The 17,936-nt window shown below is 36.2% G+C and overlaps 1 protein-coding gene across 2 annotated transcripts in view; it reads left to right on the top strand.

The window, feature by feature from the left end:
* Positions 1-17,936, top strand: part of CPNE8 (copine 8) — a 104,834-nt gene that overhangs the window by 22,734 nt on the left and 64,164 nt on the right. Inside the window, exons 4-7 of one of the 2 annotated variants that reach the window (XM_074162049.1) lie at positions 8,026-8,129; positions 11,563-11,602; positions 14,316-14,318; positions 15,385-15,461. In XM_074162049.1, coding sequence (XP_074018150.1) covers positions 8,026-8,129; positions 11,563-11,602; positions 14,316-14,318; positions 15,385-15,461 — 224 coding nt within the window. The remainder of the gene's footprint in view (positions 1-8,025; positions 8,130-11,562; positions 11,603-14,315; positions 14,319-15,384; positions 15,462-17,936) is intronic. The other variant, XM_074162057.1, reaches the window with a different exon arrangement.

Here is a 17,936-nt window from a genome sequence, read left to right as displayed (position 1 = left end):
ATAAATGCAGTAAATCATTTCATAATCTCCATAATTTCCCTAGCACTCTATTCTAGCAGTGTGCTTTTTTCCCCCTTCAGCTAAGCTATTCAGATGGTTTCAATACAATAGTTAAATCAAACCCTTCATTTAATGAAGGGTAGATGTTTTCTGGGCACTGACTCCTGTTTGCCTGTTGTTCAGATTCCAGTGTTTTTACTCAGTGTTGTTCTTGCACACCAAATCCTCAGCAAAGAATTTAAATGTTTCATTCTCAACTTAACAGGGCTGTTGTTTTTCAAAACATTTTCCGTGTTTTCACTTACAGTGTGATCATCAGGTATTTCAATTAATATAAATGGCAACAAATGCATTACCAGAATCTGAGCTTTGGTTTTAAAATACTTCCTTCCCCTTACTTTGTGAGGATACATTTGAAATATGTCTAAGTATAACTTACTGTTTATCTACAGAAGCCTTAAATAATATATTGAAAGAATCTGAATTTCTTCATTTCAAAGAGGGTGTTAATTCAGAAAACAAGAGGGAGCACTTCAAAGGTGAATGTTAAATAAATAATAGACATTGTAAATTACTCAGCCAACTGCAGTTTTACTGGCAATACCCACCAATGGTACATGTTAAGTGACTTCCTATGGAGCGAGGCTCTGAGCTGCTGGTCCATCTACTGTAACAATACATTGGATGCAAATTAATTTTGTATACCTGTCTGGAAATTTGTTCTCTCACTGGTCCTCATCGTGCTGATTTCCAGCTTCGGTAGCTGCCGAATGTTATTTTATATATAGTAAATTTCCATGTCTTTTGATTCTCCTTTGTAGATTTTGAAGTCTGTCTTTATGAAAATGACAAAGGCCAGATGTTCTATAATAGGCGTTTATTGGGATTTAGATTTTGCTTTTATTTAAAGTACTAATGAAATTTCTTTAGAACAATAGCTTGCATCTTCTTTAGCAGAGGGACATGGCATAAATAGGAAAGTAGTTTGTAGCAGATCAGTAGAAAAAGTTTCAGTACAAGGAGGCAAAGGATGGAGAGTATGGAAGAAGCCTATACTGCCCCAGTTGTGAATTTTTTGTTTGTTTCCTTGTAGTCTCTGTAATTCTGATTATTTGAGACTATTAGTCATTATTTTAATGGGCTCAATTTATTAGTACTGCATTTCTTTCTCCTCAATTCAAGTTTCTTATTTGTTCTGTTCACATGCAATGAAGCTAGATTACGAACTCTGAGAAGAGGATTGTCTTTTGTTGTGTGTTCACATACAATTTTGTGCAATGAGCTTCCAATGGAGAGCATTACCTGGAGCTTCCTAAAGAATTTTCAAAAGCCATTTAGATCAGAGCCAAAAACCTAGTGATAGTTTAAACCATTTTTTAGTTCTTTAGTTTCCTAGAATTGTAATGGAATATTAGGTTCTGACCATATTTCAAGAAAGATGTTTAAAAAAGACTGGAGATAAAATTAATGAATTATTAACATTAATGAATTATTAAAATAACATATGCTACACTGAAAAAACTTAAACTCAAATTATTTTCCTAATGAGAGAGTGAATTAAGGATAATTGTAATCAGCTATAAATATCAACACTAAGAACATAAATCTCATAATGGAAAACATTTCTGTCTAACAAAGGTGTATAGAAAGATCCAAAAAATGGGAAAGGAAGTGAAATAAAAATCAGGCAAGAAACAACAATTTATTTTTCAGAATGGGGATGACTAATTACTCAAACAACTTCATTGCAATTGTGATGAAACACTGTAAATTTTAAAAAACAGGAATAGAGGGCTTACTAGATAGTATTCTCAAGATCACTTATGACCATAAAGTTGAATCAAGAATTAATTCAAAGAATTCATATAGAAGGTGGGTAGCAAAGGGTTGGGTTAGACCATCATAGTTACAATAGTTGCTTTGTATCTTTGATACCAGACTTACCCAACTTGCTAGTCCTTTATGACTCTGATCATAAAGTGAAGGTTATGATTTTCCATTAATTTCATAGCCCAGGCTGGATCACTAGATTGCGTTGCTATAAAAATTCAAACGACTATATAAATTTGAAAAATCCCCTTGTGCCAGGAGAGCTTGCATTATGAGGTGACAAAGACTCTGCATCTCAGGAAATCCAGAAAAGGGACTTTGTTCTTGATTTTCTTTGTTGAACATTTATTTTCCTTTAAGTAGTTAAATGGATTCTGTTACTTTCCTGAATGACATTACTAAAGTTATTTGTTTGTTGGCCGTATTAAGATTTTTACCTTTACACAACTGTTAGTGGGGGAACTAGGCCATGTGAAGAACTAATTAATTAGCAGCTATGTTATTATTCATAAGGGACAGGATTATAGAAATAACCTAATCTGCTTAAAAAAGGCTATAGGTAATTGGGAAAACAGATTTTAAAAGGTGATGCTTCATTTAGCTGAAAAGTGTAGACTGGTGATTTTTAGAGGCCAGCATTTTAACGTCATCTGTAAGATAAATTTTAATAGTAATTTGTCAGTTAAGTAATTAGCTATATTAGTTTAATGTAAAGGAATCCTTTGTGTAGCCCTTGGGGGAAAAAGAATAAATGGACTAAAAACCTGAAGTTTCAATTAAAAAAAATAGTTTAAAATAATTTAGAGAAAAGTTAGCATTGCCACTAAATTCAGTCTCTCGAGTTTTGTAACAATTGCAGCATAACTGCTGAGAGATAAAGGTAGCAGAGTAACGGGCATTCTGTTAGGCCTTCTCTGGTCTCAGTGAGATTTAATCATCAGCATATTGTATATTTATCTTCTTTTACTGATACGCTTCTGTCATGCATTTTAAATCAAGTCCAAAAGATTTCCCAAGTTTAACATGGTTATAGTGTAAAGTGAAATATTGTTTGCTGGAAAAAACGCAGATTTGAAGGGACGAAAAGTACTTATAAATTTATGAAATTTTACTGTTTTAGAAAATTAAAACTGACACAGCTGCCATTTTATAACTATTTTTTTTCCTTTTGAAGTAACTTTTCCTTTGAATTCATAAATAGTCCTATTTCTAATGGAACTATAAAACTTGAAAACCCAAGGTATGAAAATATGACATAATCATGGAATCAATTAGATGAAAGGAACCTTCGTGTTTTCCAGCTTTCCTGCTCATCTCTGTGTCTGGTTCATCCTCCTGATCCATGCAAAGCCATCTTCAAAGTTAGGCCACGTTGCTCAGGGCCTTTCCCAGCTAAGGTTTGAAATTCTCTAATGGCAGAGACCGCCCAACTCTCTGGACAACCCATTCCAGTGCTCAGTCACTGGTTCTGGAAGAGTGTTTCCTTATATCCCTTCATAATTGCGTTTGTTGCAACTCCTGACGATTGTTGTGCTGTCTGTCAGCTCTCTGGCTCTGTCTTTTATAACGTGCTTTAGGTAGTGGAGGATGGTAGTGGAAAGAGATCTTCCCTAAACCTTCCCTTCTCCAAGCTCCATCGGCTTTTGTGGGCTCCAGCCTGCTGATTGGGGGTTTTTGGTTTTTTTTTTTTAGGGTCCTTTTAACTGAACTGCCTCCAGTCTGTTGGCTCAGTTGTATTTAGAGTCCCAAACTGTACCCGATTTTCCAGGTGGGGCCCCACATGTGTTGAATAGAGGCTGTGCTGACCCTGATACAACCCAATGTGTTGTTAAACCCTTGTGGCTGCACCAGGACCTTTTCTGCACCGCTCATACCCCAACACTCGGTCCCTGGTACCAGTACAGGACTTCAAATTTGTCTTTGCTGAACTTCATGAGAGTCCATAAGGCTGTATAAATAGGCTGGGATTTTTTTGTCTTAGGTGGGTGTCTTTGTCCCCCCTCCAGTCACAATCGTTTTAGGGTAAGTAGGCAAAAAGGGAAACAGTTCTTTCCTTTACCTAGCTATGTGCCCATATCTTGCTTTTTCATGCACTTGTAGAAGTTGTCATGCCCCCAGTCCCTTAGTGCCTTCCATCTGAGTCAAATGGAGAGGTTTTTTGAGTGTGCAAGCCCGCCATCCTGTGCTGCTTTAGGGACCGCATTGCCAGCAGGTCAAGGGGGGTGATCCTTGCCCTCGGGACCAGTGAAACCATGGCTGGAGTGCTGTGTCCAGTGCTGAGCTCTCCTGTGTGAGAAAGATATGGATAAACTAGAGTGGGGCCAGTGAAGGGCCACTAAGATGTTAAAGGGACTGGAGCATCTCTCGTATCAGGAGAGGGTGAGAGCTGGGATTGCTCAACCTGGAGAAGTCTTGTCTTGCATTTTATCCACGTGTATAAATACCTGATGGGAGGCAGTAAAGAAGCCAGAGACGAACTATTCTCAGCTGTATCCAGTGGAAGGACAAGAGTCAATGGGTACAAATTGAAATACAGAAAATTCTATTTAAATGTAAGAAAAAGAAAAAAACCCTTTTTGCTGTGAAGGTGACCTTACTCTGGAACATGTTGGCTAGAGAAGTTGTGGAGTCTCTGTCCTTGGACATACTCAAAGCCTGACTGGACAACCTTCTATAGCTGATCCTGCTTTGAGCAGGAAGGTGGAACTGGACAATCTTCTGAGGTCCCTTCCAACCTCAAGTATTCTCGTCTGTTTTCCTTAGCCATTCATTTTATTTTCCTCTGAATGGCTTTTCCAAAGTCAAGTATATCCTCCTGTTGTGCAAACTGCCGTTACTATTTCAAGAAGGATCATACTGTCAGAAAATTATGTGTTTATGAAGGTGTCAAGCCAGAGGTTTGTCAAGAGAGGTATTAGTGCCCCTAAATGGACTCTCTTGACAAGTTATCCTCTGAGCTCACTTAGTTATTTTGGGTTTGTGACTGTCAATTTAGATGATGACTTTGGCAGCAGAAAGTAAACTTCCTTAGGCGACAGCTTCCTGTGTTCTGTGTTTCTCTGTGTCTTCCATGTATATAGAAGTGTAGGTCCCATATGACTGAAGGTCCTCTTACTCTCCTTCAAGCTTGTCCTAATCTGAGGATTTAAAGAACTTCAGTAACCTTTATTTTCCTGCCTGATGATTAAGAAGTCTCACAGAACAATTTGCTACTTGAATCTGCACAGGCTGAGAGATATTTTCATGGATATCTTTGTGTATGTGTGTCTGATTCTGTTTGATATAGCATTAGAGACTACCAGAACTTAGTATTTGTTCTTTGCTTACCTGCTGTGCTTTGCCAGTTACAATGCAGATGTGCTTGGATCTTCTTTTTGAAGGCCCAGAGTCCTTTCCTTGTAGAGTAGGTCGGTGTTTATCAGATTTCAGTACTAAAGGTAAATCTCTTTTTGCAGCTGATTCCAGTTTTTGAGAGAGTTTGGACAGTTTTCTGTAAGAGTGCAAATGGAAGAAACAGGACATTTGAGGGCGGAAAAATACACAGATGAGATATATTCCTCTTCAGAACTGCAAAATGGATGGTCCTCATGACCCCATTGTTTTTGTTTCTCATCCCTGGTCTGATAAACTGCTGTTTACTGGCTTGTGTCAGAGAGTGGCTTCTCATTTGCAATGCATACCTTTGAACAGTACTAAATGCCTAGATATTGCTGCATATTTCATTTCATCAGCCATTCCAGCTTTCAGTTTTTCCTGGCTCCGATATTGTTAAATGTTATAAAGCATGCAGCTGACAGGGGAAGATTTTATTTGTAAACCTTGAGATTTGTTTGACCTGGAAACTGGTTGGAGACTTCAAAAGTACATAAAATTTGAACTCTACTATTCGGAGGGGGGGAAAAAAAGACCGTTAGCCCGGGCAAGTGTTCCAGCCCTACTTAGTCCCATAGAAATGCCAGATTTCTACCACTGCTACTGTTTCTCATTGATTAATACTTGGCCATTTTAGTCACCAGTGTTGGTTCAAGAGAGTGTTTTAGAGCATTCTGCCACTCAACTTTATCCCAACGTTTCAGAGAATACCATGAATCATTTCTCAAGAGACTTTTTTCATCCAAAACAAATAGTAAGGATCAAACTACTTGTTTGCGTTCTGATCTGTTTCCAGGATCATGTGCATCCTGTGCTAGTCCTCTCTTAAGAGACTCGGGGATTTTATTTTGAATATCCAGTGTCTTAATCATTCTGGAGAGCTTTTGGAGATTTCTCCTGCCCATGTCTATATAATGCTTACCCCCTTCACAGCTATTGTTTTGGCTTAGGAAAGCTGAAGAAATGCAGTGGTGGCTAATGGGTAAACTTGCTTTCTGAACAATTTGTGCCTTAGAACATATTCAGAAGTCTTCTTGCAGGGGGTATCAAGGTTCCAGTGAGGCCAGGGAATCATTCCACCTAGGTTTTAAGAAAATACGTAAAGTCTTGGCAAAGGTGTATGCTAATTGACACTAAATGTTAAATATTCTTTACCTTTTTATTTGGAGATGGTATCGTTCATTGAGAAGATAGTTTTGCTTCTCTGTCTTTTATAGGAAGTGCTGGAATATGGACATCTCTGAATAAGACTGTCCCAATTGGACATCTCACAGCATAGCAAAAGTGAAGGTACCTAACAGGATTCAAGCACACTCTGTAAAGACACAAATCACCCCTGTGTCACTTCTGAGGAGTGTTCCTTTTCCTGAGACTTTATAGAGCTGTGTCTTGAAGATGTGTTAACTTTTGTTGCGCATTTTATTGTACCTGAGACCTTTGGGTGGGTAGTTGCTTTTTGCAAAGCAGTCGTCCTCGTAGATGCAGGCCCTTTTCTGCAGATGACCTGTGTGAACGAACGGTGCTTGGAGTCCATCCCCTGCAGTTTGAATGGGAGCGCAGTCATTCAAAGGAGGAAAAAGGAGTTGCTGGCAATAATGGAGTCTTTTTAAAGCACACAAATAATGTGGCTGGGGTGCTTTGCCATTTTATTTTAATAAGAACGAAGCAGTGAAAGGAAATAACTTAGTTTTGAGAGGAGTAAACAGCAGAGTACGCGCTGTCCTTTCCTACCACATGTATGTTAAGTATGGAGGGGCCCTGTGGGGCAGGGAGGCTCCTCTTGGAGGCTGAGTGGCTCCGTGCAGGTTATACTGGTTAGATTGACATCCGTGATGTGAAAACGTTTTTAGGAAATACATCTCAAAAAACCTTCGGTTACAAGAAGGTTTATTCTTTCTTTGTCCATGTTTATTGATTTAGTTAAGTCCTGTCAATGAAGAGGTTGGCAGTCTTTGAGTCATTCAAAAGTCTCTAGTCACAAATTGCAGCTTTGAGGGCTCCTTAATGATGATCTTCCAGCAGACTGTCAAAAAGCTTTTCAGGAGACTATATTCAAATATGTCTTGATATGTTCAATATGTAGGACAAAGTGAAATGCTCACTTCAATAATAACTCATTCCTTTTTGTTTTCTGAGTATCTTGAAAGAACAGCTCAAACAAGAACAAAATTATCACATTGATATTTTATGATCTGTCATTTATATGTGATGTATATGAGCTGAAGTCAATCAAAAGTGGTTTGGTTTTTTGGTTTTTTTTAATTAGAATATTTTCAGCTTGATGAGAGCTGAGGTTCTTCCTGTAAACAGCAAGAAAGAGAAGGCATTTTTCAGGAAGCTCAGAGAGAGGGGAGATGAAGAGAGAACTGAACCAAGGTGAAATAGGAGCGGGATAATGCAAAAATGAGACACTTCTAATGGAAGGGTTGTGTTCCCTAATATCTGAAATAAGCAAGACATGCAAGCTTTTGTTTGCTGTTGTAATTTTTTTGAGGAAACAGTGGATTTTTATGTTACCGAATTTCTTCCCCAAATTTTTGTGGATTCTGATCAGCTTTGAGAGTCGATGTTTGTAAAGTTTAGGTCGTACAATACACAGGGTATGTACCACTCTTTATATTGAAATATGAGATTTTCTGCCAATCTCTCTTCATCCACAGATAACTGATCTATTCATGTGAACGTAGTAATTTTCTTTCATGGTATCTGTTTAAGAGAATTTTTTACAGGCTCTCTCATATCTCACATATTGCTGGTACTAGTAATCTACCTAATTATACTTCATTATAACATGTGGCTTAAACTTGTACTTTTCTTTTACAGTTTGGAAGAACAGAAGTAATTGATAATACTTTAAATCCAGATTTTGTAAGAAAATTTATAATGGACTACTTCTTTGAAGAAAGAGAGAATCTGCGATTTGATTTGTAAGTTAACAATCTTTGACTCTAATTTTGCAGCTTCTGTAGACATATTTTTTCCAGCATAAAATTAATTTGAAATGAGGTAGTATCTATTGACATGGAATACATTAATAAACATGATTGATATTAGCATTGCTTCCTCAGAAATAAATGTGTAACATAATAATGAATTGAATTTTAAGAAATTGGCAGGTGTTAACTAGTCAAAGTACAATCATACTCACAGTCATTACTTTTCAAAAATAGTTAGAAAATTAAGGATGTTAAAATACTCTTGCAACACAGCCAATAAAACAGGTATGGACATGCTGTCCAAAAATAAAATGTTGTACAAGTAATACAGAACCAAAATTTAAATGCCAGTATGCATCTAAGTATACTAAATTTTAAGATTTTAAAATGAAGGCAGTTCTAGAAGTAGATGGCTTTTGACATTATTCCAGATGTACTCATTTCATTCCACTGGTGGAATTGGTTTGATTTGCACTTCATTCTTTGGAAAATAGAATTGAGAGTCCAGTCATCCGGTCACCTTGCATGTCTTCTGTTACATTTCACCCCATTCTTATTATTTCAGTCTTTGTGATAATCAAGCTTGTCTTGTTATTTTAATTCACATCCTCTTTTTCATTAGCAATTTTTCCTAACCTTGCCCTATGAGAGAGCAGTTGAATAACCCTCTTCAAAAATTAAGGGAAAGCCATTCACTTAATTTTGCAGTATAGTATGCATAGTGGCCACAACTTTTCTTTACATGTCCTTTTTAATTGAACCTTTTTCCTATTTTCTTTTGTTTCCTTTGCAAGATGTACTTTAGCTTGAGTTTTGTCAATTTTTATTTTGTGTTCTTGCGATTTTTGCCTTCATGTGTATTTCTTTTAGTTTATTTATTATTTTTAGTGTATTTATTCTAGTTTATTTGTTCTTGAGAAAGATTTAGGAGAATCATCTGTTAAGTTACTCACCGAATAAATATATCAAGAAAGATATAAACCTGAATATATAGGACTCCTGATATGCTTTATGGAATTGTGACAAATCCTACTCGGGTGTTGATTGTAGTAGTGGCAAGTAGTAATATTGCTTCCCAATTTAAAGTTGCGTTGCAAGTTTGCCTTGATATAGAAACTGCATTTATTGCATTTCTGTCTTGTAGACAGCAAAACAGATGAAGAAAGACTTCATAATTTGCCTAAAATCTCCTAGCAAGTTCATGGTAAAGCCATTTTTGAATCTTTTAGGCTTTAGTCTCAATGTGCCATTTCCTTATCCAAGTAGTTGCTTCAAAGTGACCCTGACAGTCTCTTGATTCTTCCCCCTACACTTCCCTGAGTTTCTGGAATGCAGATGAATCTGTACATTAAGCAGAGCATAAAATAAACAGGGCAGTGATCACATTAGGATTCTTTCTTCTTCACCATGGAAGCCTGATGCAGATTTCATGTTTTTTATTTTAGAAGTTGGGTTTAATGGCATTAAATCTGCTGAGTCTAACTGTTGCCTGCTATTTAAAATAGCTTTAAGTAAGAGCTACTTATCACTTTGTGAAATAAAGGATTCTTCTCCAAGTGTAGGTAAAGTATTTCTGAAATACACAGTTGGGGCTGTGTGGGAATTTTGATTTGGTTGCCTCTTGATACTTGTAGGATGCATGTATGATATGGGGGGAGGCAGTGCAATAGAAAGGAAGACCCAAAGAAATGAACCAAGAAAGAGAAAGCTAAGCTTAGTCTAAGGAAAGAAAGCTTCAAAGATAGCAGTCAAAGAAAGGAAGAACTGTAAAGAACTTCTGGATAAGTGCCATCTGAAAAGCACCTGGACTTGGGAGGGAAAATGCAGTCTCCTGTTTGATTCTCTATGTACTCAAAGAAATGGGTTCCTCTTTGTTTATTTATGAGAAGCTGTAAATATCAGACATACTCTGTACTTATCAGGAAGACCTGACAGCTTTCTGCGGCTGTTCTGGATTACCTGGACACAAGTGTATTCTGAACTCAAAGCCGAATAACTGTTTTTAATGTTTGCCTGCAAGTGACTATATAGCCAGAGTCTGTGAATTTACTTTAAAGCCCTATAACAATGATAGATAAGAAATGAAATATTGTAGAACTCATTAAATGTGAATCTCGTATGGCTACTTACGGATTAAAGCTCTGATTTGGATCAGGAAAGAAGCATCTTTAGAAAACTTCCTTTTTTAAATTCCTCAGCAAAATTGTGTACTACTGTTGGCCAAAGTGTTATTTTTCAAAGAAGGAAACTCCTCATATGATTCATATTTTTGCAACAACAACAACAAAAAAAGCTGCCAGTATATGTATACCTCTGCTTTTTTTGATGTACCAATAAATGAGCACGAGCCTCCTTCTAAGCTGTACAGCCACCACCGTCTCAGGCCTCTTTCTGTTCATATTTGATGATTTATTACTGATTTTCCCAGTGAAGTAGTTTGTTTTAGTGGTGTAGGTAGCCCTCAGGTCAAATTACCAGTTGTGTTTTTCTGTTCAATTTTACCAGACAGCATGCAATTACTTTTTTTAAATTAAAAAAAAAAAAAAACCCAAAAACTCATGTTACTGATTTCTATAGTCATTCCCTTTGTTTACAAATAAGCTTCTACAACTTTGTGCTACACCACATCCAGCTATGTTATGGTATTCCTGTCATCTTGACTTGTGATCTGGTCCATAATGCATCCCAACAACCAGTTGCGGCAACACAACCAAAGGGATAGCGGACCATGTGGTGGGAATGGAAACACGCAGGGAGTCTGAGATGGGTGTAGTGAGTACATTTTCACTTTAGTTACTGGTATTGAATCTGAATGTAGGATTTGATTAAAAAAACCAAATTACTGTGGATTATCTGATAAAGATGGAAGACTATGAAAGTACAGAGAGTAGGAATCCCCCAAGAATTTCACAGAGTAATTTATTTGAAATCTGACTTGATAGCAAAAGGAAAACAATGACATTTTCTAGCTGGAGGAAGAACAAGATTATGATGAAGTGAAAAGAACAAGTCAAACTCTTGCTAAAAGCAATTTAGTTTATTGTCAGTTATTTCTTTTTAAGTAGTCAAATGACTGAAAAAATATCTAAGAAAACAATTCACAAGTTTGTTTTCTAAGATTAATTTTTGATTGTTGTTCTGTTTTTTGGCAGCTTTCATTGTTCAAACAGGAGTATCAGAATAATTTCTTTTAGTAGCCTGCACTTTATTAAAAACTTTTTCATTTCAAATAGCTAGTGAATGGTAATCCTATAATCTGTGATGATTCAATTTGCCTTCTTTACTGGTGAGACTTCATGTATCTGTTTGTGTAAATTTCTCACAGTGAAATAAGTAAAAGATTGATTTTTATTTCTTTACACTGTCGTCAGATCTGTCATTTGGCAATTCTGATATAACTTTCCTTTCTTTTTTCTTTTTTAAGCTACGATGTTGACTCAAAGAGTCCTAACCTCTCAAAACATGTAAGTTTTTCCTCGCTATTATACTTTCTTGTTCTGAAATGCTTACACTTTCCTAAATATGTTTACTTTCTTTTGACTGTAAGTAATACCAGATGCATAGATACAAATACAGTGATTTTGCTGTGGTTAATAACATATTTATTTCTCATGAGTAAAATTTTAGTGGGACATTCCTCCTGTAAAGGGTATATTTAAGCACGCATGTTTACCTGTTTATATATGTGATATGCTGCATTTTGTTGATACTTCTCTGGGTCCTAAAAATTTTAAACATGTTTTGCTTATGTCCCAATTAATATTAGTAGAAACCTCTTATGCTCATGTCATCTTGAAGTGTAAGGGATTAAATAGTAACTTTAAAATTTAGAGATGCGAGAGTAGAATTAGGAGGCTTCTGAGTGAATTTTTTTAAGTAAATACAGGAAGGCTTTGGTAAGAGAAACTTTAAGAATCTGGAGCAAAGAAAAATAGAATAATGGAAGGAAAGTTGTGTGTGTGTGTTTCACAGTGAAAAGATAAGACTTTTAGCCATTGATCTCCAGTTAGATCTTCCCTGTAAAGATTTAAAGCCCCTGGCAAACTGTTTTCCTTCTCTGCCATCATGGAAAGGTGGTTTGAATAACTGCAAGGAGGATGCACAAAATGGAAGTCTTCCCTATACTGTCTTCAACAAGGATAAACCTCTGCCCGAGATGTTTGTATTTCTGTAGTCACTAGTTAATCTGAATTATTTTCTTTTTTTTTTTTTTCCCCTTGAAACATACTTCTTTGTACAAAACCCTCATAGTTAAGTTTTAAGAAAAAAGGTAAGATACAACATAAGTTATTTGCTATGGAAGTGCAAAGATATATGCCTAGATTTCATTGTTTGATTACTGGAACAGGAATTAAAGGTGTGAGTATCTTGCTGAGCCCATGGGAAAAAAAGGACAAAACAATGAGAAAACAAACCAACGTTCCTCTGAAGACTATTCTTGAATTACATATGTGCCTGTTAACATTCTAGTTGGTAGAGACTAAGCATACTTGGATGCAGTATGTCCTGTTTTGTAAACAGTGCCAATTTCCTGGAATCTTCAATCGTGGAGGGAAATTTTATTCTTGATAACAGAAATATCTATTTCCCTCCATTGTCTTTAAGAGGAAATGTGTACAAGTTGGTGTAGACTTGGTATCTATGCTGAAGACATCCAAAATTTGCCATATGATATTATGCACATGAAGAAGAAGATGGCTCCAAGAACCCTGTGAATGTGGTAGCTAGAAATGTGTTTCTTAAGCACAGTGATTTATTTCCATAATTTCCCAAGTGCTCAAGGTTGGTCTGGATTATTCCTTTTGCTGTCAGGTTCCTGTGTCTGTTTCCTGTAGCTCTTAAAAATTTGGGCAGTGAGTATTTAGGAAGTGAGCAGAGCTCTGCTCATAGCCATGAACTGGGAGCTTGGTGTTTCTGAAAAATGTCGGACTAGTAGAATTTGCATGGCTGGACTGCTCATGTCTTGTCACCTCGTGTGAAACAAGATCTTCCCTGTTCCTAAAAAAAGCTGTTGACCCATTCCTTTGGAAATCCTGGTCAGTCGCATGTAATAGTTGAACAGTTTGGGGCATGAAAAAAGAGTTAACCTGAAGAACTTCAATTTCAGTGACTCAGTTTTGGCAAAATGAGAAGCAAATGAAGCAAGTTTTATAATGGATGTATGAAGTAACCAGACTAGACAGTGCTGCCATTGTAGCTGTCTGTACTAATGTTTATAAAACTGGCTACCTGAAATTAGACTGCTGTGTTCATGATAACTTCCTGATTTAAGAAAAAAACAAGGGAGTAATGAATGCTTGTCATTAATAACAGGAGGTGGAACTAATAGGAACTAATCATAGAAACTCCACCAAAAAAAAAAAAAAAAAAAAAAAAAAGAAAGAAAATTGTGGAATACATGGTTTCAGGGTAGAAAATGGTGTCATTTTAGAATATGCCATGCCTGATGTTTTTAAAAATGAATGATGAGCTGAGTATTTTCAAATGAATTTTAGCCATTTTAAAAGACTTAATCTTTATAGAAACAGTGTCTCAGTGACAGATCAGATAAAGGACATAATCCTGCAAAAAAAATACATTTTTGAACTCTTTTCCTCTTCAGTGGGATTAGTTCTCAGATCCAATTTGCTATATGGACCCATAACTAACACAGCTCAGAGATGGGAATGAATGTCTTGGGCTGAGAGAAGAGTCAGAACTACTTGTACAGATATTTGCTATTATATATCTTATCATAAAGTTATAGTTTGCTTTATACGAATCATATATCTCCTTACTGTTTGTGAACAAATCTCACAAACCTACTGTTTACCACTACTGCCAGTGATGCTGGGAAGAGCAGAGCTCTTTTCACTTGCAAGATGGGGAATTAGACTGCAACATAATTTTTTTTCAATATACGTACAACAATTTGAAAATCTATGCATAGTTTTATACTACGTATGTTACAGGGAGATATACTATGAAAATTAGCTGATTTTTAGTGATATAGTTAAACTATGAAACATAAAGTCTGTTGTTAAAGCAATGCTTGTGTATAATTGTCTATCCAGGATGCTCATACAGATCCTGCACGGGCTTGAATTTCTGGCAACATAATTAACTTCCAAGAAACTAATAGAATAAGTGTAGAATCTCTTGATAAAAGAAAATTTTATTAAAATGCTCCAGTTCAAGAAGGTAAAGAAGCAGTCATGTTTCTAATGCTTTTAAATTTTTTCCTGTCGTGGTTTCGGCTGAATTTACCAAAACCGGACCGGCAGATGGCCCTTCCCCCCTCTTCCCCCCCCTAAAAGAGGAGAGAGGAGGAGAAAGAGATAAGGAGATTCAGAAGTTTAGAATGAACTAAACTACTTTAATGAAGAATTAATATTAAAATAAAAATAAAGAAGAAAATAATGAAATAGATACAATATATACAAAACCGTATCAAGCTCCCAGGATGACAGTCACATCACCGGCAGGCACTGGGGAAGTCCCAGACTGGACTCAGTGACGAATGGGAACTGGATTCCAGCTCTGAAGTCAGGAACACACGGATCGGGATCAAAGGCAGATGAACAGACAGAGTCCTCTCTGGACGTCAGCCATCGCAGGAAGAGGGGCTGACCCTTTGATCCCTCAGCCTTTATACTGAGCATGGGGCAGATGGGATGGAATACCCCAGTAGGTCAGGTTTGGGTCACCTGTCCTGTCCACTCTTCCCCACCGATGTGACCCCTCTACGTTTTTTCCGTTTCCGACCCTCTAAGGGGGCAAATAACGAAATTGGCTGCCCTTGGTTGTTACAGCAGTAAGTATAAGCAAGGGCCTCCCTGCATACCATTCCTTGGCATGGAGCACAAACATTGGGCTTATCATTCTGAGAACGAGCAGTTTTTTCCACAATATGCCGTTAATTTCAGAGAGTTAGAGGAGGCCTAGCTAGGATGTAAAGTTACAGAACAGAAAATTGGTTCGGTTTTACTTCAAACCAGGACATCCATCTGTTCCATTTTTGTTGATGAAAAAGGCAATATAAAAACAGCAAATGGAGTGCATTAGAGTTACTTCTGTAAATGAGATCCAGTGTTATGTAAAATTTGTAATAGTGAGTCTGTTTTATGATGCATTATTGCATAATTATTACGAAGATGCGATGTTCAACAGAATGCTTTCTACAATAGTGTACAGCCCAGATAAATGGGAAACCAAATTTGTTTCAAGTGAAATATGAATTCTGTTTTTTTATGTTACTGCTTTTCAGGATTTTTTGGGACAGATGTTTTGTACACTGGGAGAAATAGTTGGATCACAGGGGAGCAGACTTGAAAAATCAATTGTGTAAGTATGTCTTTCTTGAATGTTGGATGAATACATACCGCCTCGTGAGGTGAGAGTTGTGGGGTTTTTTGCTGTGAGGTATCTTGCTTTATGGAATTGACAGACACGGCTTCTAAGAGAGAATAAATTGTTCAGTAGAAAAGAAGTCTTTCTTTATACACTACAATAATTTACGTTTCAATTTGGACAATTAGCAAGGGAATTGACTCATCCAAAATTTTTGTCAACTTCTTCACATCTTGCATTAGAAATAGTTACAGTTTCATAATCTTAAAAATGTTTTTCTTTCTAGTTCGCAAATTAACAGATCATAAATCTGTATTGCCTTTTGTTCAAGCATCAAGGAAGAAAACCCTCACTGTTTCAAAACCAAGCATTCCTACTTGTGTTTCTGTTGTTCTCAATAATATAATTCCCAAGCAATGAGGCACTCCAGAGTATCAAATACTTTCTATGGATCCTACTAAATTTATCACAAACTTTCTCATGATCAACGGATTCTTTTCCCACTGAGAAGATTTTGGTGTTTGCAAACCATTGTTCATAGGGATGTACAGATACTTAAAATACAAATTGTGTGAACAATCTTCATTTTCTATTCCTAAATAATCTTTGAGTAACTGAAAATGTTTCACAGTTTTTACCTAAATGTATGCTACAAGTTCACATATGACATTAAAAAGGTATAGCTGGGCATTTCATGTGATGGTAGTATCTTTTGATTTGGAATTTTTTTTTCTTTTAATAGTAATTGGACAGCAATGGATGATCATGAATTTGGTTACTTTGTTTGATGGAGTATTCTTCTTGTCCCATGTCACTAGGTTCATTATAAGTAATATATCAGGGTTACTTCATTTACTTTTCTTCATCAGTGATTTCCCTACAAGCGCAGATGAAATTTACAGGCTTAGCAAGCCTTATATTATTCTGGGCCAAACTTTGGTGAAAACACCACACAGGGCACATATTCTGACTTTGTATTCAAATAACAAGAACCAGGATCTGGTGAACTGCAACAATTTGCAAAATTCAGAATGTGCTTAGATAGTATTTTAGTATAATTGCAAATACAAGAAAACTTCCTAATTAAGTTATATTAATGATACATTATTAATCTGAGGTAAAATTCTTAAGAAATATGTTCCTAGCTGTGCATTTTCTTCTATGTATATATTTGATGTCATTAACCATTTCTGTTACTCAGGTGACCCTTTTATATCTATCTTTAGTGGTTTATACTCTACTTATCTTTTTGTGTATGTATTTTGTATCCTGTACCTGTCAACTTCGAACTCAAACATTAGTTTCAGTAGTAGCTTTGAAGTCCTGTGAAAAATCTCAGAAGTCCATTTTTTGGTGTCGGTGTCCAAAATATACCAATGGTAGCCTCTCCCCTAGATTTTATTAGAGACTTTTTTTTCCTCATTTATGTAAAGAACTTAATGTCATTGGTAAAATAATTTAAAAAAGCATTTCTCTAGTTTGTATCAAATAGCATGGTGATGTTCTGGGGAGGTGGCACTAAACTTTTCATCTGGGTGAAAACAGTGGCCAGCTTCAAGGAGACCCACATGTGATAGCTATCATTTTCTCTTTCAAGACCTTTGAAGTGGTGAGCTGTCATGCTAAAAACTCTTCTCAGTACTTGAATCCAATTAAATTAGTAAATTTTTACAATTTCGGCACAAGCGTAAGCCTGGAAAAGCATCTGAAGTTTCCTATTTCCATGCCAAAAATAATTTCAGGTTGTGTCTAGAGCTCTTTCTGGATGAAATAACAGTTCAGAACAGACCATTTGAATTGATAAATTGAAAGAGAATGTACAGTTTTCCTTTAATTTAATATAAGGATCCTTATGAAAACTTTATTTTAAAGTAAAAGAAATATTTCCATTACAAAATCTATGGTAAACTTTCTTTAATTATATTTTAAGTTAGAAAATATTTTAATGGGATTTAATCTGCTTGAAGTTTTGAGACTTATACCTGAAACAAATTCTTTTGAATCACAAGCGTCAGGGGTTGGCTAGCACTGTGTTGTGGGGAGACGTTCCTGTAATTACGCCCTTCCAGTCCATTAGCCTTGGCTAAATTCTGTCTGTAGGTGTCTTCCAATCATTTGGGTTTTGTACAAAAGTAAATTTCAGCTATTCAGCAGGTCTTGTTTATCGTACAGTTCATGCTGAAAAATTGAGTAACATGAAAAAACTTGAAAAGTCTTTGCAAAACATTCTCACTTAGTGTTTTATCAAAATAAGTCTTTGATTTAGTTTCCCTATTTTACAGCCTACTGCAGATTATTCAAGTTGATTTGTAACAAATGTAAGCTGTTAGTTCTCTTGCTGAATTCCCTGAGTGCTGTGATGATTTCTGCTGCAGCATCCTTTAACAATATGATTCATATTCTCTTTAATATTCAGAATTGAAGTTGGTAATAAATGCATTTTTTGCTGAACTTTGAGGTGTTCCAAAT

Source organism: Numenius arquata, chromosome 2 (genome assembly GCF_964106895.1).
Source record: "Numenius arquata chromosome 2, bNumArq3.hap1.1, whole genome shotgun sequence".
Taxonomy (NCBI): Eukaryota; Metazoa; Chordata; class Aves; order Charadriiformes; family Scolopacidae; genus Numenius; species Numenius arquata.
Note: the sequence above shows the minus strand (reverse complement) of the source record. Positions and strands in the feature narration are given on the sequence as shown.